This window comes from Schistocerca piceifrons, chromosome 10, assembly GCF_021461385.2.
Source record: "Schistocerca piceifrons isolate TAMUIC-IGC-003096 chromosome 10, iqSchPice1.1, whole genome shotgun sequence".
Lineage (NCBI taxonomy): Eukaryota > Metazoa > Arthropoda > Insecta > Orthoptera > Acrididae > Schistocerca > Schistocerca piceifrons.
This window is the reverse complement of record NC_060147.1, coordinates 142,202,028-142,223,314: the sequence shown is the minus strand read 5'-3', so window position 1 is coordinate 142,223,314 and position 21,287 is coordinate 142,202,028. Positions and strand designations below refer to the sequence as shown.

Sequence of the window (21,287 nt, the reverse complement as noted above, 5' to 3'; positions counted from 1 at the left end):
CAACTCCTTCTATTCCATTGCTGAATTTTTACTTAAAAACTGGTAGCCAGTTTTAAAAAAAGTGTAATCGCATAGGGATGATTAAAAATAATAATGTCTTCATTAATGTTAACAATACTCGTGTATATGCTGTATATATAAGTTCCACATCATTTTGATAAAAGAATCATTCAGATGATGTATGAAATAAACTAACTGACTAAAGCCATGCTTTGCTCTGGTCCGCAGGAGTATTGCCCCGCTGCTGCCCACCTGTGCTGAGACGCTGCAGCAACTCGAGCTGATCTGCTACGAGAATGTGAGCCTCGAGGAGGCCGCAGAAGCGTTCACCGCCCTGGGGCAGCTCCACAACCTGCGGCAGCTCCTCATCGTTGTCACCGACTGGAATGTCCGACACTTGGTTCCTGCAGTGTTTGAGTGAGTTCCACCAGATTAAGTATCGCACTTTCTTTTCTATGTGGCACCTCTCCTTGTCCACACTTGCACAGTGATCATTACAAAAAATCTGTTATCATGATCACAGTATATCGTGACGTCGTCATGTTGTATTGTAAGGTGCCATGTATACCTTTACTATATGTATACGTATATGTTGTCGTTGTCTCCTCTTCTTTCCCTCGTCGATATCAGAGCGTGAGAAATGTTTGTGTTTACCTATTTGTTGTTGACAACACACAACTACACACCCATAGTACCACCTGGTTCCAGAATAGTATAAAGATAGTGGGTGTCGATGCCGCATTATTTAATTGTGATTTTATTCTTCACTTAATCTTTCAGACTCTAAGAACCAGCTACTCTTAATCAGGCCCAAAACTCGACTTGTAACGAGACCACTTACGACCAGACTGTCACAGTATTAATAATATGTAAGGCTCTACACCACTATAAGAAAATATCACTGTTCATGAAATAACAAAATATATGAATAAACTTATTTATATTTTTCCTTTTATTCAATCGAATGTTTATTTCGCACCCACAAATCGTTCACACCTCGATGTAGAGTGTAAACGTGTACATGAAAAATAGTATACTGTTTCTGCTGATAACCACGTATGAGCTTTTGGGTTGCTAGGCTACTTAGATCAACAGGATTTATATTGGATTTTGAAATTGATCTTTCTATCCCAACTTACGTCCTTCATAATGGCCCATCAACACTGGGATAACCATCAAATATTCTACCCTTTCGCAGTAATTAAGAATTCGCGTAAATTGTATTACCACAAGTTTAAAGTAAACCGGCGGCGGCGCAAAAAGAGGTCTTGATACCGCGACACACTCGCGACGCTTACTAGCCTGACATGAAATTGACCTGCATACATCTTCAATCAATTCTAAGGTCATAATTCGCCCCACGCGATTGTGTGCAATTGAACTTCGTCAAATCAATTATTTCTCGAATCGTAATCACTGATCCCCGACACTAACCGTTCATAAACGCACAATTAACACTTTTTTTTGTAAGAGTAAAAGAATGACGTCACGTCATCTACATAGTTATTAAAATATTATTCCAAATGATCACAAACATTTATCGTCATTATATTTTAACAGTAATCAGAAAAAATATGATTTATTATCGAAAAATAAACATAACAAATTGCAAGTAACTAAATGACACCTTTGCATAGCGTCAGGACTTAATAACGCAAAACTATATAAAGAAATGCCCGAAATCTCAATTTCCCCGTACCAGCTGACAGATACAAATAAGATATTCAAGACTTTAGTTCAATCCCGACCTGTAATGTTATACAGCCCCTGGGACAATGATGTCTTGAAGAGGGTTCCAGGCAGAACAGGACTATCTGTTGTGTATTTTGATAGGATGGTGTACTTGTCCTTGTGAATTCACTCACACTCTTATTCACTCAATAAGTACATACATATATGTTAGAACAATTTTATGGTTAATGAGTGGGCCTAGACAAAATGCCCTTAAATAAATTACAAATCTGTCTATTGGGTTGTATCAGAAACATTCTGAAAAATCATCACATATTCTCACAACACATTCTCTTGAATGAAGTCCTCAGTTCCCCAGCAGACTGTTCAAAGCAGGGATCACAGCCGGTTTCGACGATTGACGCCCAAGGCTGCGAACTGCATCAGGTTGCATAGTTGGCTGGATACAACCCAGTCATTGTCTTCCTCTCCCAGTTCCAATTTCAAATCGGCCACTCTTGCTGTCAGGTTAGATGACACATCGGATCTCAATATTGCCTTTGTCGTTGTACAGTGTATTGCAAATTCATCTCTGATGAAAGCAGTTATGTTACTCACACTGCAACTGGATTAGCAACATTAAAGTACATTAAATCACAGTTGTCCACAAACTTCCTTGTTGCATTAATTGTGAGAATCAGTGATGTTTATGTCAAAACAATGCTTTCATTAAAATTTTGAAGTAGCGTACGTGTAATAGTTGACTTATGACACGATATTGTTTGTCACAAGTTGGTACGTATGAGCTTCATCTGTTACGTCGCGCGAGGATCGTGCTTTGAAGGACTGATCAGCTGTCGATTGTTTACTGTAGCTGAGTATTCCTCAAGAAGCTATTGGATGAAGATCTTTGGTGCTTTACGAAATAATCAACTCCTAGCGTTAATGTGAGTACCTTTCACACTATTACTGATTTCTATGATGTTTTTGTTCAGTTAGCTCCGGCACTTTAGTTAATTAGAATTTCTCTCTAAATACAGTAGTTTGCTAAAACTCCTATGACTTCTGCAATATGGTTAGGTTATTCATTTTCTGTTACAATTGTTTAATTGCATTAACTGTTCACTAACAGTTGATATGTAGACATCGTACATAATACACTTCGATTAAATCCCTTTTCAGACCTTTAACAGTCTTCAGTTTATCTCGTTTGGTGAGATCTGAATCGTGTTTGGTGCTTCAGGTTTTCGTAAACCTTCTCTCTTGATATTCTTTCCTTCCACTTGAGGTAATTCCTTCAACGATTCTGGCAAGCTACTTTCACCAAGTACTATTTGGTTGGGTGAATAGCCTGTCAATAAGTGAGGTAAGTCATTACACACCTTTTCAAATTCGTAAATTCAGTCGATCCACTTATAATGTTGGTTCGGTATGTACGTACGTAGGAATTGATTTAGCTCTCAGAATATTCTTGCAACAGGATTGTCACAAGGGTAAAATCGTGAGATGTAAATATGTTTGATCCTTGTTCTTTCATAGTGTCTGTCCATACTTTACTTGTATAATATGCAGCGTTATCTGTCAAAATCATCGTAGGTTTACCAAGCTCGGTTATATTGTTGTTAATAAATTTGCGTAACATTTGTCACATGTGGAGATTTCTCAAAGGATATAATTTCACATATTTTGAAAAAAGATCATAGAATGCCAAAACATATTTGAACCGTCCATGTTTCATAGGGCACGGTCCACAGACGTCACAGGAAACCAACATCAAAGGCTGCTGTGGAATTATCGGGTGTAGTTCCATCTTACGACAATAATTTATGGGTTTTGCCTTCTGACATATCTTGCACTTCTTGAGAATATCCATAGCTAAATGTCCCAAATTTGGATGATAACAGTATTGCACTAATTTGGCTGTACATTTTGTGGACTCAAAAGGACCCCATTTTAAGTGAGTATACCGTGTTAGTGATTCCAAGTATTCACTCAGAATACAAAATTTCCAATCATTATCTTCATCTTTTTTTCTGTATGACAGTCTGGATTTTAACTGATGCTGTTCTTTGAAGTGACTTATCATTCTGCTTTCAACTGCATCCTTAATGGGCTTCCACAATATACCATCATCTTGTAGCTGTTGTAGCTTTCTACATAGCTGCGAAATCTGCTTCTCACAATATCTCATTGATAAATTCATGACTTTAAAGTCAATTGTTCATTCTTTGCATTCATTGTCATTCTTAAAGCATTGTGGTGACAGTACATGATAATCTTCTTTCTGTCAACAAAATAGCGAAACTTTCTAAGGGACCAGACTACAGCCAGTACTTCCAGTTCAGTAGTACAATATGCACGTTCACAGCTACAAAGTGTTCTGATGGCAAACCAAATTATTTTGACTGTATTGATATCTGTCAGATCGTCATCTGGAAAAGAGTACCTAATCCCATTTCCAAGGCATCTGCAGCAATATAAAAATCTTGTTCAAGTTTTGGATGATGCAACAATGAAGCATTGACCAACGCATTGCGAATGTTATCAAAAGCTTGCGTGCATTTGGTCGTCCACTTCCACACGACATTTTTTCTTATAGCTGTAACAAACTGTCTTGGCATGAAGCTGATTGGGTAAAAATCGTCGGAAAAAAGCAACCTAGCTGATAAGACATTAATTCTTTTCTATTCTTCAGATATGGACATATGTTAATCGCATCCTTCTTTTTAGCATTTGGTTTTATCCCTTCATGAGTAATTATATGTCCAAGAAATTTCAGTTGGTTACGAGCAAACTTGGATTTCAAATTTACAGTAACTCTGTACTCTAAAAATCTTGCAAAAACTCTTCTTAATAAATCCAGGTGTTCCTCTCAGGTTTCAGAGGCAATTAACAAATCATCAACATATAAAATAACTTTATCCAAAAGGTTTCTGCCAAGTACAGTGTCCAATGCAGATATAAAAACACCACCGCTTACATTCAATCCAAATGGCATGACTGTAAACTGGTAACTCCGGCCTACAAAAATGAATGCAGTATATTTTCTAGATTCTTTCGACATTCTCATTTGCCAGTATGAGCCATGCACGTCCAAAGAAGTTAACAAGCGGGCACCATAAAATTTCTAGTTTATCTCTCTTGCATCTAACACCAATGTCATGATACCGTTGTGTTTAATTACCGCCAAGAGGGGCTACTAAATTCAGACTCTGAGGGCTCAATAATACCCCATTCTAACATTATATTGATTTCTTTTCTTACTACCTATTTCTTTGTCCAGGGTATAGAATAGGATGTACGACAAAATGGTTTATGCGGATATGTCTTTATAGTGTATTCAAAATCTTTAATCACACCCAGCCGTTTACTGAAAACTGGCAAATATTGCTCCAACAAGTAGTATAGTTTGTCCTTTTGGATCACAGATAAACATTCTGATTCCAAAACCTTTTCCTGAACACTTTATTTCTCGTCTCTTTGGAACATTCTATAAGGTAAATATCATCTACTGTTTCATGATTGATACCGACATAATTCACCATTAAGTTCAGACAAAATTGGTTGGGAACTTCTCTGTCCTTTATCTTTGTGACTGTCAAAACATTACCATTGGAATTAAATACTCACACACCTTCCTTCAAATGAATGATTGCACTGGTCTCACATAGAAAGTCCAAACCCCAAATACATGGTACTGTCATTTTAGGAACAACAAGGAATGTGCTTTCTATTTGAGCCCCCCATCAACACATACCTATTTTAAGACTCTTTGTGCTTGTGGGCTGAATGCGTCAGCCGCGGTACATCCTGTGACAGGAAATGTGAGCACTTTTACTCCTCGTCTTATCTGTTTTAAACAGTCCCGTGTCATGACACTAATGGTCGCTCCAGTATCAACCAATACTTCGACATTAGCATTATTTATGCTTGCTGGAATTACTGCCTGTAAAATCTGTCTGCACTTGTTAGAAACATTAGGTTTTTCTTCAATTAATTCATCCCTTCTATCCATATCATTATTACACCTTGGTACATTGAATTCAAAATGATGCCTGCCCTCCTCCTCCTTTCTAGTCATCTTAGGAAGGCTTTCGGTGACCAGTTCTAGTTTAATCTCTCCTGCTGTGTCATTGGTGGTGGTTCATGTACTTCCACGATCCATACAGTATGATCCGAGTTATGATGCCTATCATGTCGCATATTTGATGCTCCATCGCCCATTGGTAAGCCTCCCTGCGTTTGATGAGGACTCGAAGTATTTTTTCCATCATCCCAACGAACGTTATGCTTCGGATTATCTTCCCATGGTCGAATACAATTAGGATCATCCTCCGGATACATGTTACGCTTATTGGTATTACCGCTATGCACATTCACGTCTCCATATTGATGTTTACAATTCGGCTTTATTGCACTAATCTGATTTACTTGGTTAACATTACCTCAATCATTATTTTAGCTCAGTAAGTATCTCTTTTATATTTATTATGATTATTATTCTTATTGTAACAATAGGACTGAGATTGTCCTCTTATCTTGTGACGTGTGTTTGACATTCTTTTCCATATTATTATTATTATTATTATCATAGGTCAAATTATTATTATGATTGTTAAGCAAGTTGCTACGAGGGTGAGTAGACATTTAACTACTACTGATAAGAATTGCTCCATGTCATAATCAGAAACATTTATTAATTTTTTGCGTTATGGAAGGGCAACCTTACCTTCCCTTCAAATTTCTGATCACTTCTTTGTGAGAAATCGGATCACTCCAATATCATGCCTTATTTATGTACTTTTCAAAGTATTGCCTTAAAGTACTTCTTTTGCTGTTAAAATATTCAAGTTGAGGTTTATCTTTTTGTAATTTCTCCAGTTTACTCGGTGCACAGTATTTAGCTAAGAAAAGTTGTTCAAACTCAGCACAAGTGTTGCAACTTTCACTTGCTCCTGCAGCCCACAATCGCTTGCTTCTGCAGCCCACAATGCTGCTTCTCCTGTAATTTTGGATACTATAAATTGAAGTCTGTCGTGTTCTGACCAGCTGTGCAGAAATATTCTTTTGAAATTATTGATAAAAATTTTCGGGTGGAGATTGTTCTTTTCAGTGGAGAATATTGAGAGTTGCCTACTTTTGAAAATACTATTCTCCACCTTTAAGGAAGACAAATATCTTCACTGGCCAAAAGGATCATATTCTTTCCCAAAAGAATCATCAACATCCCACTGTAGATTTTCATAACAGTTGCATTTTGGATCATCACAAACTCAGTTGTTTTTCGACCTACTCTCTGAACGTTCGTCCTCAGTGAACAAATTGTGTTATGATTTTCGTTCTAACTCCGATAGTTTATGATTGGTTTCCTTTTGCCATTTAGGGAACTCATCAACTATTTTGTCTTTAATTAGCTGAAATTTGCTAGTGAATAGCTTAACTAATTCATCATTACTACTTTGGTGTTCATTGGTAGCTTCTTTTTTATGGAATTCAATAGCAGTCTTGACCTTATCTGTAATTTCGTTTTTCTTTACTTCTGTCCATTCAGATAGATCTTCGTCAAGCCTTTTAGTTTGATCTACTAAATATTTGTCCATCCCCTTATGAGCACATCCGACTCAAGCTCTGCTATTTGTTTTGAAAGGTCTTCTATCTGTGCATTAATACTGAAACAACTACTTTCACACTTTGCCATCCTGTTGGAAAGATTATCACAACTCTTCGAAACTATTTCATATTTGTTTTCTACATCAGTGATTTTTTTGTAATTAATTTATTCTGTTGATGTTCTAAGGTGTCAGAAAACTTTAAGTCCAGTTCTCTAAATTGTGCATTTAACTGGGTCTCCCAGTTGGCCTTTAATTCTTTCTTAGTATTTTCCAATTTCTGATCAAAGGTATTAAATTTACTTTAAAACGAATCCATTTTCCCTTCTAACAAATCAAATTTGGCCTCAAATTTTTTGTTTAACTTTTTATTGTCCTCCTTTAAGTGCTTATTACCCTCTTCTAGCGAACTACATCTTACATTCATCAAACCCATCTGAGTATTTATTGATACTAACATATCGAACATTTTTTTATTAATATTTCCAATGGAAACTCGATATCTTTGTTTCTCCACGTTGCTTATCCTACTTGCCATTGTATTTAGTTCTATTGATAGCTCTAAATCAATAACAGTATGATCATCTGTACACGTCTACTGTTCCATACTAGGGTCATTGGAGACATCATCTGTATCATCATCACTTTCCTCCCTCTCTCTTATCTTTTCCATACTCTACTGCACATTATCACGTACTCTTTTGGCTCGTTTCGACATGATCATTCAGTACTACATTATACACTTTTCAATATATACTAACATCACTGCCATCAAAATTCCTTTTTCAATTCTAATGCTATTTATTATTGAAGTGTGCCTCCTTTGCTGGGCTGATTTGCTGGCTGCTACAGTGTTCTTCAACTCCATGGTTCGTGAATCCGTATGCCACTCGACTCGATGCAGCAAATCCTCCATGATCGAGCCACTTGTTGAGGCGCCGCATATACCGTAATGTCGTGTTGTATTGTGAGGCGCCACGCCACGTATACCATTTGCACATGTATACATGTATGTCATTGTTGTCGTCTCTTCTTTCTCCTTATCAGAGCATGAGAAATGTTTGTTTGTGTTTACCTATTTGTTGTTGACAACACACAACTACACGCCCATGGTACCACCCGATTCCAGAATAGCTAGCTTAATATAGTGTAAAGATAGTGGGTTTTGATGCAGCATTATTTAAGTGTGATTTTAATCTTTGAGACTCTAAGAACCAGATACTGTTAATCAGGCCCAAAACTTGACTTGTAACAAGAGCACTTACGACCAGTCTGTCACAATATTAATAATACATAAGGCTCTACACCACTGTAAGAAAATATCACTGTTCATGAAATAATCAAATGCATTCAAATGTTTATTTCGCACCCACAAATCATTCACACCTTGATGTAGAGTGTAAATGTATGCATGAAAAATAGTACACTGTTTCTGCTGATAACCATGTATGAGCTTTTGGGTTGCTAGGCTACATCGATCAACAGGATTTATACTGGATTTTGAAATTGATCTTTCTATCCAAACTCACGTCCTCCACAATGGCCCATCAACAGTGGGATAACCATCAAATATTCTACCCTTTTGCAATAATTAAGAATTCGTGTAAATTGTATTCTCGTGAGTTTAAAGCAAACTGTCTGCGGTGCAAAAGAGGTCTTGATACCCCGACACAATCACGACGCTTACTAGCCTGTCACGAAATTGACCTGCATACATCTTCAGTCAATTCCAAGGTCATAATTCGCCCCACGCAATTGTGTGCAATTGAACTTCATCAAATCAATTATTTCTCGAATCGTAATCACTGATCCCGACACTGACCGTTCATAAATGCACAGTTAACACTTTTTTTGTAAGAGTGAAAGAATGATGTCATGTCATCTACATAGTTATTAAAATATTATTCCAAATGACCTCAAACATTTATCTTCATTATATTTTAACAGTAATCAGAAAAAATATGATTTATTACCAGAAAATAAAACATAACAGATTGCAAATCGCACGTAACTAAATGACAGCTTTGCATAGCGTCAGAACTTAATCACGCAAAAGTATATAAAGAAATGCCTGAAATTTCAATTTCTCCATACCAGCTGACAGATACAAATAAGATATTAAAGACCTCATAGATCAATCCCGACCTGTATGTTATAACAGGATACAGACTGGTGATGATGTCTGTGCATCTGGGATCGACTGTCCATTAATGTGGTCCTCTCTATTAGTGTTGTAAGACACTGAGGGACATTCCGCACTAGTGTTCCTTCCTTCTTTTTGTGTTTACCTCGAAAACACTGATACATTGCAGTTTCAGACAAGCCAAAAAACATGTTAGAACTCTGAGTAGTCACTAATGATCGTACTCGAAATGAAACGCACAGGGAAAAATTCATTTCCGCTACCTGAATACCAGGTTGAGATGGGGTCAACACGCAGACAAACAAAGCAAGAAGCTTAGTTCATCATGTTATGCCCTTAGAAGTATTTCTCATTTGTTGTCCTTGATACAAGTGTGTTGGCTATTGTGTATGTGTGGCAGTGAACCTGAAACTAATTAAGTATTAGGTCAGCAAAACCAGTCCACAAGAATATTGTGTAAAGTAAACAAAGAAGCCTTATTCAGGTTCCAGTATTTATATTCATTTCTCAATTCACTTACTCCTTAATAGTCCCCCCCCCCCCCCCCCCCTTTGCTTGCAATAAAATTTAATTTCTGCTGACTTGTGATTTACACAGTCACATTACGAGACATAAAAATAATTTTTGTGTAGACTTTTCCTCCGCCTTGAGGGTTTAGAATGGAGTTACGTTCTTTTGCAGTGTGATACTCAACAATCTCTCATCTATCATAAAGCAATAATTTGGAAATCCTTGCTAATTTCAAAGAAAATTAATAACACACCTCATTATCTACTCTTGCTATAAATTAACTGAATTCAGACACTGAAAGGTTCTGTTATCTATGTGATAAGTAGAAGTGTTCGTTTTGAAGCTGCAAGACTAGTAGCAAAGTACTGTAAACATGACTGTTGTTACAGAGATCTTCACAGGACTATTGCTTGAAACATTTTATTTCAAAAACACATAAATAGTTATTGTCACTCACAATATATTCCCTCCTTTATCCCTACAATGCTTAATGTGAATTTTCTGCTGATGTGAACAGTGCTGGAAGTATTCCTCTATGTACTCCTCGATGACTCTTTTAGATTAGATTAGATTAATTATTCATTCCGTAGACCCATAAAAGAGGGAATCCTCCTGGGTGTGGAACATGTCAGATAAACACATTACAAAAATGTAATTATGAAAACTTGAGTTTCATTAATGTTAATGACCCTCAGTCAATAAACAGTAAAATTATGTACATGAATTAAATTTAAACTTCTAATATTTACAGGTTTAATACTTACATCTGCTTTCATTAAATCCATCATTCAGACATTTGCTAGTTACAACCAAGTAATGTCAAAAATTAAAGTAAATTGTTCATTTCAGTGATCCTCTGTTAAAAACAGTCAGATTATGTACAAGATTTAAAATTTAACTTCCACTATTTACAGACTTAAGACTTACATCTGCTTTCCATACATCCATCATTCACACAGTAGGTAGTTACTTGGCTGTTACAACCAAGTATTGTCAAAAATTAAAGTATAATAAAATTTCATTAAAATGTTCCACTGCACTTGTTGAGAAACTCATGGATGGAATAGAAGGAGTTGGCCACCAAAAATTCTTTTAAATTATGTTTAAATTGTGCCTTGTCTGAAACTAAACTCTTAATGGTTGCTGGTAACTTATTGAAAATATGCGTTGCTGAATACTGGACTCCTTTCTGGGCGAGAGTAAGTGATTTTAAATCTGTATGTATATTGTTCTCATTCCTAGTATTGATACAGTGTGCGAATCAGTTAGTTGGAAAAAGAGATGTATTATTTACAACAAATATACACAAGAAACAGCAGTGGACCTATTAAGGAACCTTGGGGAACACCACTTGTAATTTCTTCCCAGTCAGATGATGTCTGATTGCCTACTGCTGAAGTGTTATGTAATGACACCATTTGTTTTCTATTAGTAAGATATGACTGAAACCACTTTGCAGCACTACCACTGATGCCATAATATTTTAATTTACTTAAAAGAATGCTGTGATTCACACAGTCAAATGCCTTTGACAGGTCACAGAATATGCCAATTACCTCTAATTTGTTGTCCAATGAATTAAGGACATTTTCGCTGTAAGTGTAAATAGCTTTCTCAATATAAGAACACAAACTGTGACTTTGACAGTATGTTATTTTCACTAAGGTGCTTAAGTAGACGCTTGAACATAACCTTTTCAAAGATATTTGAAAAAGCTGGCAAAAGTGAGATTGGTCAGTAATTTGACGGCATTTCTTTGTCCCCTTTCTTGTGCAGAGGTATAACTTCTGCATATTTAAGCCAGTCTGGGAATGTTCCTGTGACAAGTGATTGATTACACAAATAACTTAAGATATGACTAGGCTCACATGAGCACTCTTTTATTAACTTTGTTGATATGTTATCATAACTACTAGAATGTTTCGATTTCAAGGACTTTATGCTGGATTCTATTTCTTTGGGTGAAGTAAGTGTCAATTCCATTTTACTGAGATTGCTTGTGTGCACTGGTCTCAGTTATTCCATTGCATTATTTACTGAACCTGACAACCCCATGCTATCACTAACAGAGACAAAATACCTGCTTAAATAGTCTGCAACACAAGATGCGTTTGTTACCAGGGTTTTATTTATTTTTACAGCTATTTGTTCCTCCTCATTTCTGGTTCCTACCTGTCTCTGACTTAACTATATCCCATACTGTTTTTATTTTATTCCTGGATGTATTTATCTTCTCCTCATAATGCAGGCGTTTAGATTTTTGGGTAACCTTCTTCAATATTTTGTAATGAGCGATAATGCTAGTATCAAAGGTGTCCCTACGTATCAGATAGAGTTTCCTTTTTGTCTCACATGATATCTTTATCCCTTGTGTGATCCATGGTTTCTTATTAGACTTCTGCTTAATTTGAGTTACCTTCAGGGGAAAAAAATTTTCAAATAAGGTGCTAACTTTATTAATAAATGTTTTGTATTTTCCATATGTGTCTTGGATGCTGTAAACATCTATCCAATTAATTTCATTGAGCAATCTCCTAAATTTCTCAGTTTTTTACTGTTTTGTTGGCCTTCTGTACTCAGTTCTGACAGATGTTTTACCCTGACAATTTTCAAAATTTAATGTTAGTTGTTGCATGTCATGGTCAGATAGCCCATTTACTACTGGTTTTGTAATGTGGCTTAGTTGCCTAAAATTGTCTATAAATATATTATGACATTTGAATACCATAGTTGGGAAATTTACAGTAGAAATTAAACTGAATGACAATGTAACGGATTTCAGTAACTGTTCACTGAGAGTGTTTTTCAGGACATCTATATTAAAATCACCAGCAACCACTAGTTCTTTGTTTTTTTAAATTTTAGATGAGATAATAAATCTTCAAGACCGTTTATAAACAGGTTGAAATTTCTTGAAGGTGCTCTGTATATGGCTACTATTATAAAGGACCTATTATGAAATTCTATCTCTGTTGCACATGCTTCTAAGTGTTGCTCTAAGCAAAATTTATTAATGTCAATATTCTTAAATTTAAAACTGTTTTTTAACAAATGTGGCAACTCCTCCTTTCTCCATCTTTTGCCTACAGAAGTAGGAGGCTAATTTAAATTCTGTAAGGTTTAACGTATCTATACCAGTGGTCACATGATGTTCAGAGAGGCAGATTATATCAACTGGGTTCGATGACTCTAACTCATCAGTGCACATAAGTAGTTCATTAATTTTACTTCTAAGCCCTCGAATATTTTGATGCACTAAAGATAGTTGGCATTTCACATTTACCGAGATGAAATGAGGTGGAAATAAAATTTCTGCTGATTGCTGTAAATTTTTAACCAACAGCTGTGTTCACTGATCCAATGTGGCAGGATTATGCTGTTTGATTTCTTTATCAAAGTGAAGGTTTGTTTCAATCTTTACTTCTCTCAGAACTTGACTTCATTCTGTCCTACCTAGTCTAAAAAAGGTGCTGCTCCAACACCTATGACCACTGGTATATTACCACTCCTGGCAGTGTCTCCTTCCCCCCCCCCCCCCCCCCCCCCTCTGCCCCCCCCCCTTACATTTCCTGCTATTAGCCCAGCCAGGTTATCCTTCCCTTTCCTGTAGAGGTGTAGGCCATGTCTAGTATAATCCCACCTACTGAGAGAATCAACAGGAACCAAACCAATATGTGACCCCGCACCCAACCCAAGTAGCCGTTCCAACTCCAAATTAACTCTCCCGACAGAAGAGTTGAAATGAGTTTGGTCATGGCATCTCAGAACAGACACAAACTCAACACTGATATGTCTCGTTGCTGATGCAATCTTTGCCAGGTCACACTCTATATTGTACCCAGGAGCTCTGTCAATACTATTGCCTGGCCCACCCAGAATAACCACGGTATCTTCCTTGGTAAAATCTTTACAGAGTGAACCTAAATCCTGTGTCACCTGACCCACACCAGCACTAGGTTTTAAAAAAAATTTGTGACCTGGTATTCTGGTCCTGCAAAAGTTGGCCTACACCTCTGGCATGTGAACTACCTAACAACAAAACTTTCTTTCTCTTTGCTGACTTCCCCACATTCTTATTCAATTTTCTACTGGAAGTTTGTTGTGCCCTCTCTACACCTACCTCCGTCTGAGGCTCATCAGCTTCTAACTGAAGCAACAGGTCAAACTTATTCTTCACATTCACACAAAGCTGCCTGACAAAGTTCTAGGTCTGTTACTCCTGTTACCTGTTGCCACTTCCCACCTCTCTTTACCCTTCTCCCTCCTTAACCTGTTCAGATATTCCCTAGCCTGCTCTAACTGTGCCTGAAGGGCAGCAATTTTCCACTCCTGTTCACTATTTTCCTATCTCTACTGCATCTCCCACAGAACCACTGAAGAGTCTGATCCATTTCCCCTTTTCCCATGCCGCTACAGTCACCCCAATGTAAAAAAACTACTGCACCCATCACACCAAACCCCATAGCTAACAATTCTACGGCACGTCGGGCACTTTTCACTCATGGTAAAAATCTTACTTTAGCCAGAATAAGTCAAATTCAATTACAAAAAACAAGAAAACACATTTACGAAAGATTAGGTCTAGTCTCAATCGTATGTAAACAAACTTACTTTAGTGACAGTAAGTTAGGTTACTGAAAAGAAGAAGAAAAACGCGATTACAAAAATTAGGCCTAGTTGCAACTGTATGTAAACAAAGCTACATACTCGTGCTGCTTTTTTATTTCACTGCTTCAACAGACTAAAATATTGTTCCTTTTAATGCAGATTCGACCTTGGGGAATAGATAAAACTCATGTGGTGCTATGTTAGGTGAATAAGGCGGACAGTTTAACACTGAAATGCTGTACTTCACTAGAAACCTCTTCACAGACAAATCGTTACGAACTGGTTTGTTGTCTTGATTCAGAACCCATGACTTGTTCGTCCACAATTAGTCCTTTTTTTCGTTTTTTCTCACAGAGTTGAGCAAGAACCTCAGCGTGGTAATGTTGATTAATAATTGTACATATTGGAACCCAGTGAAGGTAGACACAATTTCACGAATATCAGAAAAACAATCATAATTGCTTTGAATGTCGATTTGCTCTTTCGATCTTTTCTCACTCTCAGTGAAGTTGGTCCCTCCCATTGTATGAATTGGCACTTAGTTTGTGGCTCACAAGTGAAAACTAAAGATTCATTGCATATTATAACCCTTTCCCAGAAATTAAGATCATTTTCAGTGGTATTCAAAATGTCAGTACAAACATTTTCACAACCTTTGTTCATTCGTGGTAATTTTCGGCACTAGTTTCACACCCACCTTTCTCGTGTTAGGTTGATTAGGTAAAATTTTCCTTCCACATTCTTTGTTAATTCCTCCAGTTTCAGTAATAGATCAAATACTTGACTGACAGTCAGATTGAATCGATTACCTACTTTTTCGATACTTCTAACCGTTTTCTTGATGTCAGAGGGCGTCCCGAGTGTCAGTCACCTTCAGTGTCTTCTTAGCAGTCTCGGAAATGCATGAACCACACATATGCGATAAACTGTCTTCGCCGTACACTTCTTTTAGTAAATGATAGGTTTAAGTAGCAGTTTTTCTATCGTTCATTTGAAACTTTGTGACAGTTTATTGCTCTATTATTACACTTATCATTGTTTTGGCAAAACAGAATAACAGCTCCTACAAAAACAAAGGCAACAGCCACACCGATTTGTCTACAGATGACAGAAATACCAGTTTTGATGGAGAAGGCTTCCCAGTTATCGGTCGCTCAATGTTTGGTGCGTGTGTACTAACTCTGCTGCGACAGCCCGAGTCCCGATATTTTATAGCTGCACTTTGCGTGTAAACAGTGTGGTGGATAATGTCGGAGACTGTGAGAGGTTATTTGGAGATGGTGCTGTCGTCTGTAGGATATTTCTGTGCCGGAAGACAGTAGGAAAATGGAGTACGACACACAGGTGTGACTAGTATAGGTTATAGGGACTGGCACTCGCTCATGAACAGGCGAAGAAATTCGCTACTGTGGGATCACGCTGTCGGTGACAGATGACTGGAAATGGCAGCTGACTACCATAAAATATTTGTGAGTAGCCACTTGGAATGGCCTAAAGTGGAATGGTAGCATAAAACAAATTTTCCGATAGACAGGTGTCAGGCTGACATTCATCGGGAATTGAAAAACACTCATTAAACCAATCTCGAGTATTGCTCGTCAGTCTGGGACCCTTAGAGGGAAGATCCGACAGAGGGTGGCAAGTTTCATCACGGTATCATTTATTAGGTACGAGACCATCACAGAGATGTTACCTATCGAAACTCTGACAGTAGGTAACTGTTTTCTCTGAGGAATTCCAGTGTAACTGAGTAAATACGAAGCTATCAGTAGAAGAGAAACATATGTTTTTAATCAAATAAAACTGTGTGGTTCCAGAGACCTTTCCAAGTCTCAGACATATACGATGTACGTATGCTGACTGAAGTGACGAATGAAAAATTGTACAGATTTGAACCTGGTTCTGCTGCTCACCAGACAGATGCGCTCTGTGGCAAAGCATCTTACACATCTGGCACGTCTCACTCCTCGGTCCAAATTCCCAGTCACGCCTCAGCCCACTAGGTATTACCCCTAAACTCAAACAGCACTGCAGAGGCTCTCCAACAACATTGGAATAGCATCTCGGCATTGAACGAAATGGGGATCCTGCCTGAAACTCGGGCATTTGGACTGAGGAGGAGTTGTGCCGGGATGGGGTGGTGTAGTGCTTGGCACATCTCCCTGCTGAGCAGGAGTCCTGGGTTCAAATCCTGGTTTCGGCACAGATTTTCACATGTCATTTCAGTCTGCATGTATACATCATAGATGTTTGAGACTTGAAAAGATCGCTGGAACCATATAGTTTAATTTGATTAAAAGCCCCTATACTTGTAAATTAATTTCACATTTCCATGGCTGTGGTGGCCAATCATATATGTAGTGGTTCTAAAGGTACATTTGTTTTGGCCTATCAGTGTTTTTTATTTGTTCTCCTTTTTGACACTGACATTTTTGTACCATTATTTGATTCACAAAACTAATGCAAGTTTGAGAAAAAGTGTAGATGTGGTACTGAGACAGATGCTTTTTGGAAACTAAGAATTACTGCATCTCCCTGACTGCATGGATCCAAAGCTTTTAGTATGTCATGTGAGAAAAGTGCAGGTTGGGTTTCATATGATAGATGTTTTTGAGATCCATGCTGCTTAGCATTAAGGAGGTTATTCTGTTCAAGGTACCTCATTAGTTTTAGCTTAGATTATGTTCTAAGATTCTACAACAAATCAATGTCAACGATATTGGACAGTAGTTTTGTGTATCAGTTCTACTACCATTCTTATAGATGGGTGTGACCTGTGCTTTTTGCCAAGAAATTAGTACATTTTTTCGTTTGAGGAATCTATGCTAGATTATAGTTAGAAGAGGGACTAACTCAGATGCAAATTCAGTAGAGAATCTGACACGGATCCCATCAGGCCATGGAACTTTGTTGAATTTTAACGATTTCAGGTGTTTCTCAACACCACTGACACTGATACTTATTTCATTCATCCTTTCAGTGGTACGACAATTAAATTGAGACAATTCTCCTGGTTTTTCCTTTGTAAAGGAACATTTAAAAACAGTGTTCATCATTCAGCTTTTGCTTTGCCACCCTCAATTTCAGTTCCTGTCTTATTCGTTAGAAGCTGGATACTAACTTTGGTGCCACTAACAGCCTTTACATACAATCAGAATTTCTTTGGGTTCTGTGAGAGATCACTGGACGACATTCTGCCGTGGTAGTCACTGAAAGTATCACATATTCATTCAACATATCTCTATCTATAGTCCTATGCTTTAATTTATACCTATTACTGAGTAATGTCTGTTTCCTTAAAAGTTTCTTTACAGTGACAGTGTACCATGGAGGGTCCCTCCCATTATGAACTTTTCTTCTGGGCACATACATGTTGAGTGCCTGGTCAACTATTCTTTTAAACTTGAGCCTTAGTTTCTCTACATGCTCCTGGCCCTGTGCTGAAAGTTTCAAATTCCTTATTGAGGTGTGCCACTACTGATTTTTTTTTATCTAGTTTACTGAACATACATATCTTTGTGCTTGTTTTAGTTGTCCTTTGTAATTTAGTAATCACTGTTACCACAACCACTTCGTGGTCACTGAACCAATTTCGATGCGGACATCCTCAGAGAGGTCAGATCTATTTGTTGCCATTAGATCCAATATATTTCCATTGTGAGTGTTCCTAACTGTTTGTTATGGGTAGTTTTCAGAGAATGCATTTATTAAGCTGGAATTTTGCCAAGTAATTGTTGGACGATTAAAGTTTTCACCGATGATTGCAGTACGCTTGAGGAGCTTACATATGAGTGAACTGAGATTTTCTCTAAAGTTTTTTGTTACATCAGCAGATGAGTCTGGTGGGCTATAGAAGGATGCAATTATTTTATGCCCACCCCTGATAATGAGTCTTGCCCAAACAATCTCACGTGCAGCTTCAGTTTCTGTCTCACTGGATTTGAGTTTATTGTCTGCTGCGACAAATACGCCACCTCCATTTCCCGTTTGCCTATGGTTTCGATATACACTCAGATTTTCCCCAAAAGTCCCACTGCTATCAATTCCAGGTCTCAGCCAGTTTTCTGTGCCTAGTATTATGTGAGCTTCACTGCTTTTCAGGAGTGCTTCAAACTCTGGCACTTTGGTGTGGCTGCTTTGATAGTTAACCATTATAATTTTAATGCTCTCATCTGCAAAAGACATTTCTTTCGATGTTACAGTGAGCTACCTGAGTAGCAGCCTCTGATGTGCAGTGCATGCCTGACCCATTTAACGGGACCCTACAGTTCTCAACCCTATGGCTCAAGTCTAGGATGTCATATCTTAGCTTGTCACAGAACCTTCCAAGTATGTGGTTCACTCCTTCCACTCGACTCTGAACCAAAGGGCTACAATCAGTTCTGGGGACAATGGTGCAAATTGTGAGCTGCTTTGAAACTCCATGCAAAAGGCTAATCTTCTCAGCCTTCTCTGCCAGTCCCTGGAATGATCAAAGTATGCTCTTGGAGCCCAGACGACAGGCATCATTTGCTCCAATGTGGAACTTTGACGTCGTCCACACTTTTATATGTACACAAGTAGTGGACAATAAAAAAAAAGTGGACTGCAGTATAATTGATTCATTTGAAATTGGCCTTTTGAGAAAGATTCAGAGGATTTTATACACAGGAAAAACAAAAACTAAAAGAGTGATAGAAAAAATAAAATTAAAAATATCTTTGAAGACAAAAATACAACAGCTGTTCCTAAATCCATGCAGCCTTTCATTGGCTGCAGCGAATCCATAATTTTCCCTGGAGGTTGTAATACTGGCATAATCTTATATTTATGTAGTATCTGTGTGAGGTTACATTATAGAACGGGAACAATCCCACGGTTTTTCCTTCTTCCATCTGCTACCAGGTTTATGCCTGTTTTTACAAGCAAATCTTTCTTTGAAGCAAATCTTTCATCTGGTAAGTGACACTGCATTGTGGGAATATCACTGACAGAAACAACTGCAGAGGATCCCTGCGTCAACAAATGGGCTAAAGAACCTGATTGCAAAATCTGAAGAAACAGCTGAATTTGCTGGTGCACCAGGCAGAGGGAGGTGGCCCATTCCCTTGGCAGCTGTTGATGAAGTTGCTGTAGTTATAGCCAAAAGTGCAGCACATGCCTCAAATCAGCAGCCAGTGCTCAAGCTGTGTCATGGGAATTGTCTCACCCGTGGTCAAGAGTTCAAAAGATTTAGCCATTCTGCCATTCTCATAAAACAACTTTGCCGCCACCACCACACGCCCTTTGTTCTCAATAGCCATTGCATTTCGTACAGAATACTTCGAGCTTCTTAGCCCGTTACACCAACAGTTGCTTCACAAAAGAAATTAACACGTGACATCAAGTGACGAACAGCATTGTGACATCAAAGCAGGAAACATTACAAATTCTGAATGCTTACAACACCAAGTTTCACCTGGTGCAGAAAGTGGAACTATTATTTTTTCAGCGACCATGTGAGCATACCGATTATTGAACATACCTACAATGTTTCAGCTCCTCCAGTGTATACAACTCGCACTGCAGCACTCTGAACATTTCAGTTTAATTATAACCAACCAGTATATCCTACTGTACAGAAAATAAGTAGCATCAAGACATGTTGAATACATTTGAGAGCACAAGGCGGAAAGTAGCCAGTTAAAAATTACAGAGCTTATGCTATTGCTACCTGTGTAAATAAAGACACCACATTTAGGTTCACCATCCGCCCCCTGGTAGCTGAGTGGTCAGCGCAACAGAATGTCAATCCTAAGGGCCCGGGTTTGATTCCCACCTGGGTCAGAGATATTCTCTGGGTCAGAGATTTTCTCCGCTCAGGGACTGGGTGTCGTATTGCCTAATCATCATCATTTCATCCCCATCGACACGCAAGTCGCCGAGGTGGCGTCAAATCAAAAGACTTGCTCCCGGCCGAACGGTCTACAAGACAGGAGGCTCTAATCACACGACATTTACATTTATTTATCTAGGCTCACTGTAATGTCATTCATGGCCAACTGTATGCCTTTAATTATCTCAACAAAAGTTTTAGAGTTCCAGCTGTGACAGTAACAGTTGTTGACTTCAGGCACCAAGAACTTCTTCATTTGTTTCACCAGCTTGTAAGTGGGAAACTGATGGCAGTAGCGATTGGTCTAAATGGAATGCTCTATTTGCGTATTTTTTATACTTGACAGTGTGAATCCCACTTTTTAGCTGACAGAACTGCAAATAGAAGTTTGATATCCAAGTGACATCACTAGACCAATGACGCCACTATAAAGGAAACAGACTTCACTCCCAGCAGACAATTATCTCCCGATGAAGACGACGGCATTAATGTTAGAGTTTTATCTCCCATTTGATGTGAACTGAATGTCGAGAAGATTTCTTACAACCAGACACAGTGTTCCGTAGGGTTCTGTGTTGGGACCCTTGTTTTTTTTTCTAGTATATATATCTCTTTGTCTTGTATTTTCCGAAAACACAAATGTTGTCCTTTTTGCAAATAATACACGTATAGCAATAAGTAATATCAGCCCCCTCAGTGAAGATACAGGTAATAAAATATTTGAAAATAACTGCATATAGTTCAACCCAAATGGATTATTATTAAATTATTGCATATGATACAAGATAACAGCACAAACTATAAATACAGTACTCTCAAATGAACAAGTACAAGAAGCCGATATGTTAAATTTTAGGCACTACGGATATATCAGAATCAAAGTAGAAGAACC

At 37.9% G+C, this 21,287-nt stretch overlaps 1 protein-coding gene across 6 annotated transcripts in view; it reads left to right on the top strand.

Annotated features, from left to right (window-relative positions):
- The window catches only part of LOC124718890 (F-box/LRR-repeat protein 4-like), a 116,079-nt gene that overhangs the window by 70,421 nt on the left and 24,371 nt on the right, over window positions 1–21,287 (top strand). For all 6 annotated transcript variants that reach the window (XM_047244535.1, XM_047244537.1, XM_047244534.1 and 3 more), the window contains one exon: window positions 229–417. In XM_047244535.1, coding sequence (XP_047100491.1) covers window positions 229–417 — 189 coding nt within the window. The remainder of the gene's footprint in view (window positions 1–228; window positions 418–21,287) is intronic.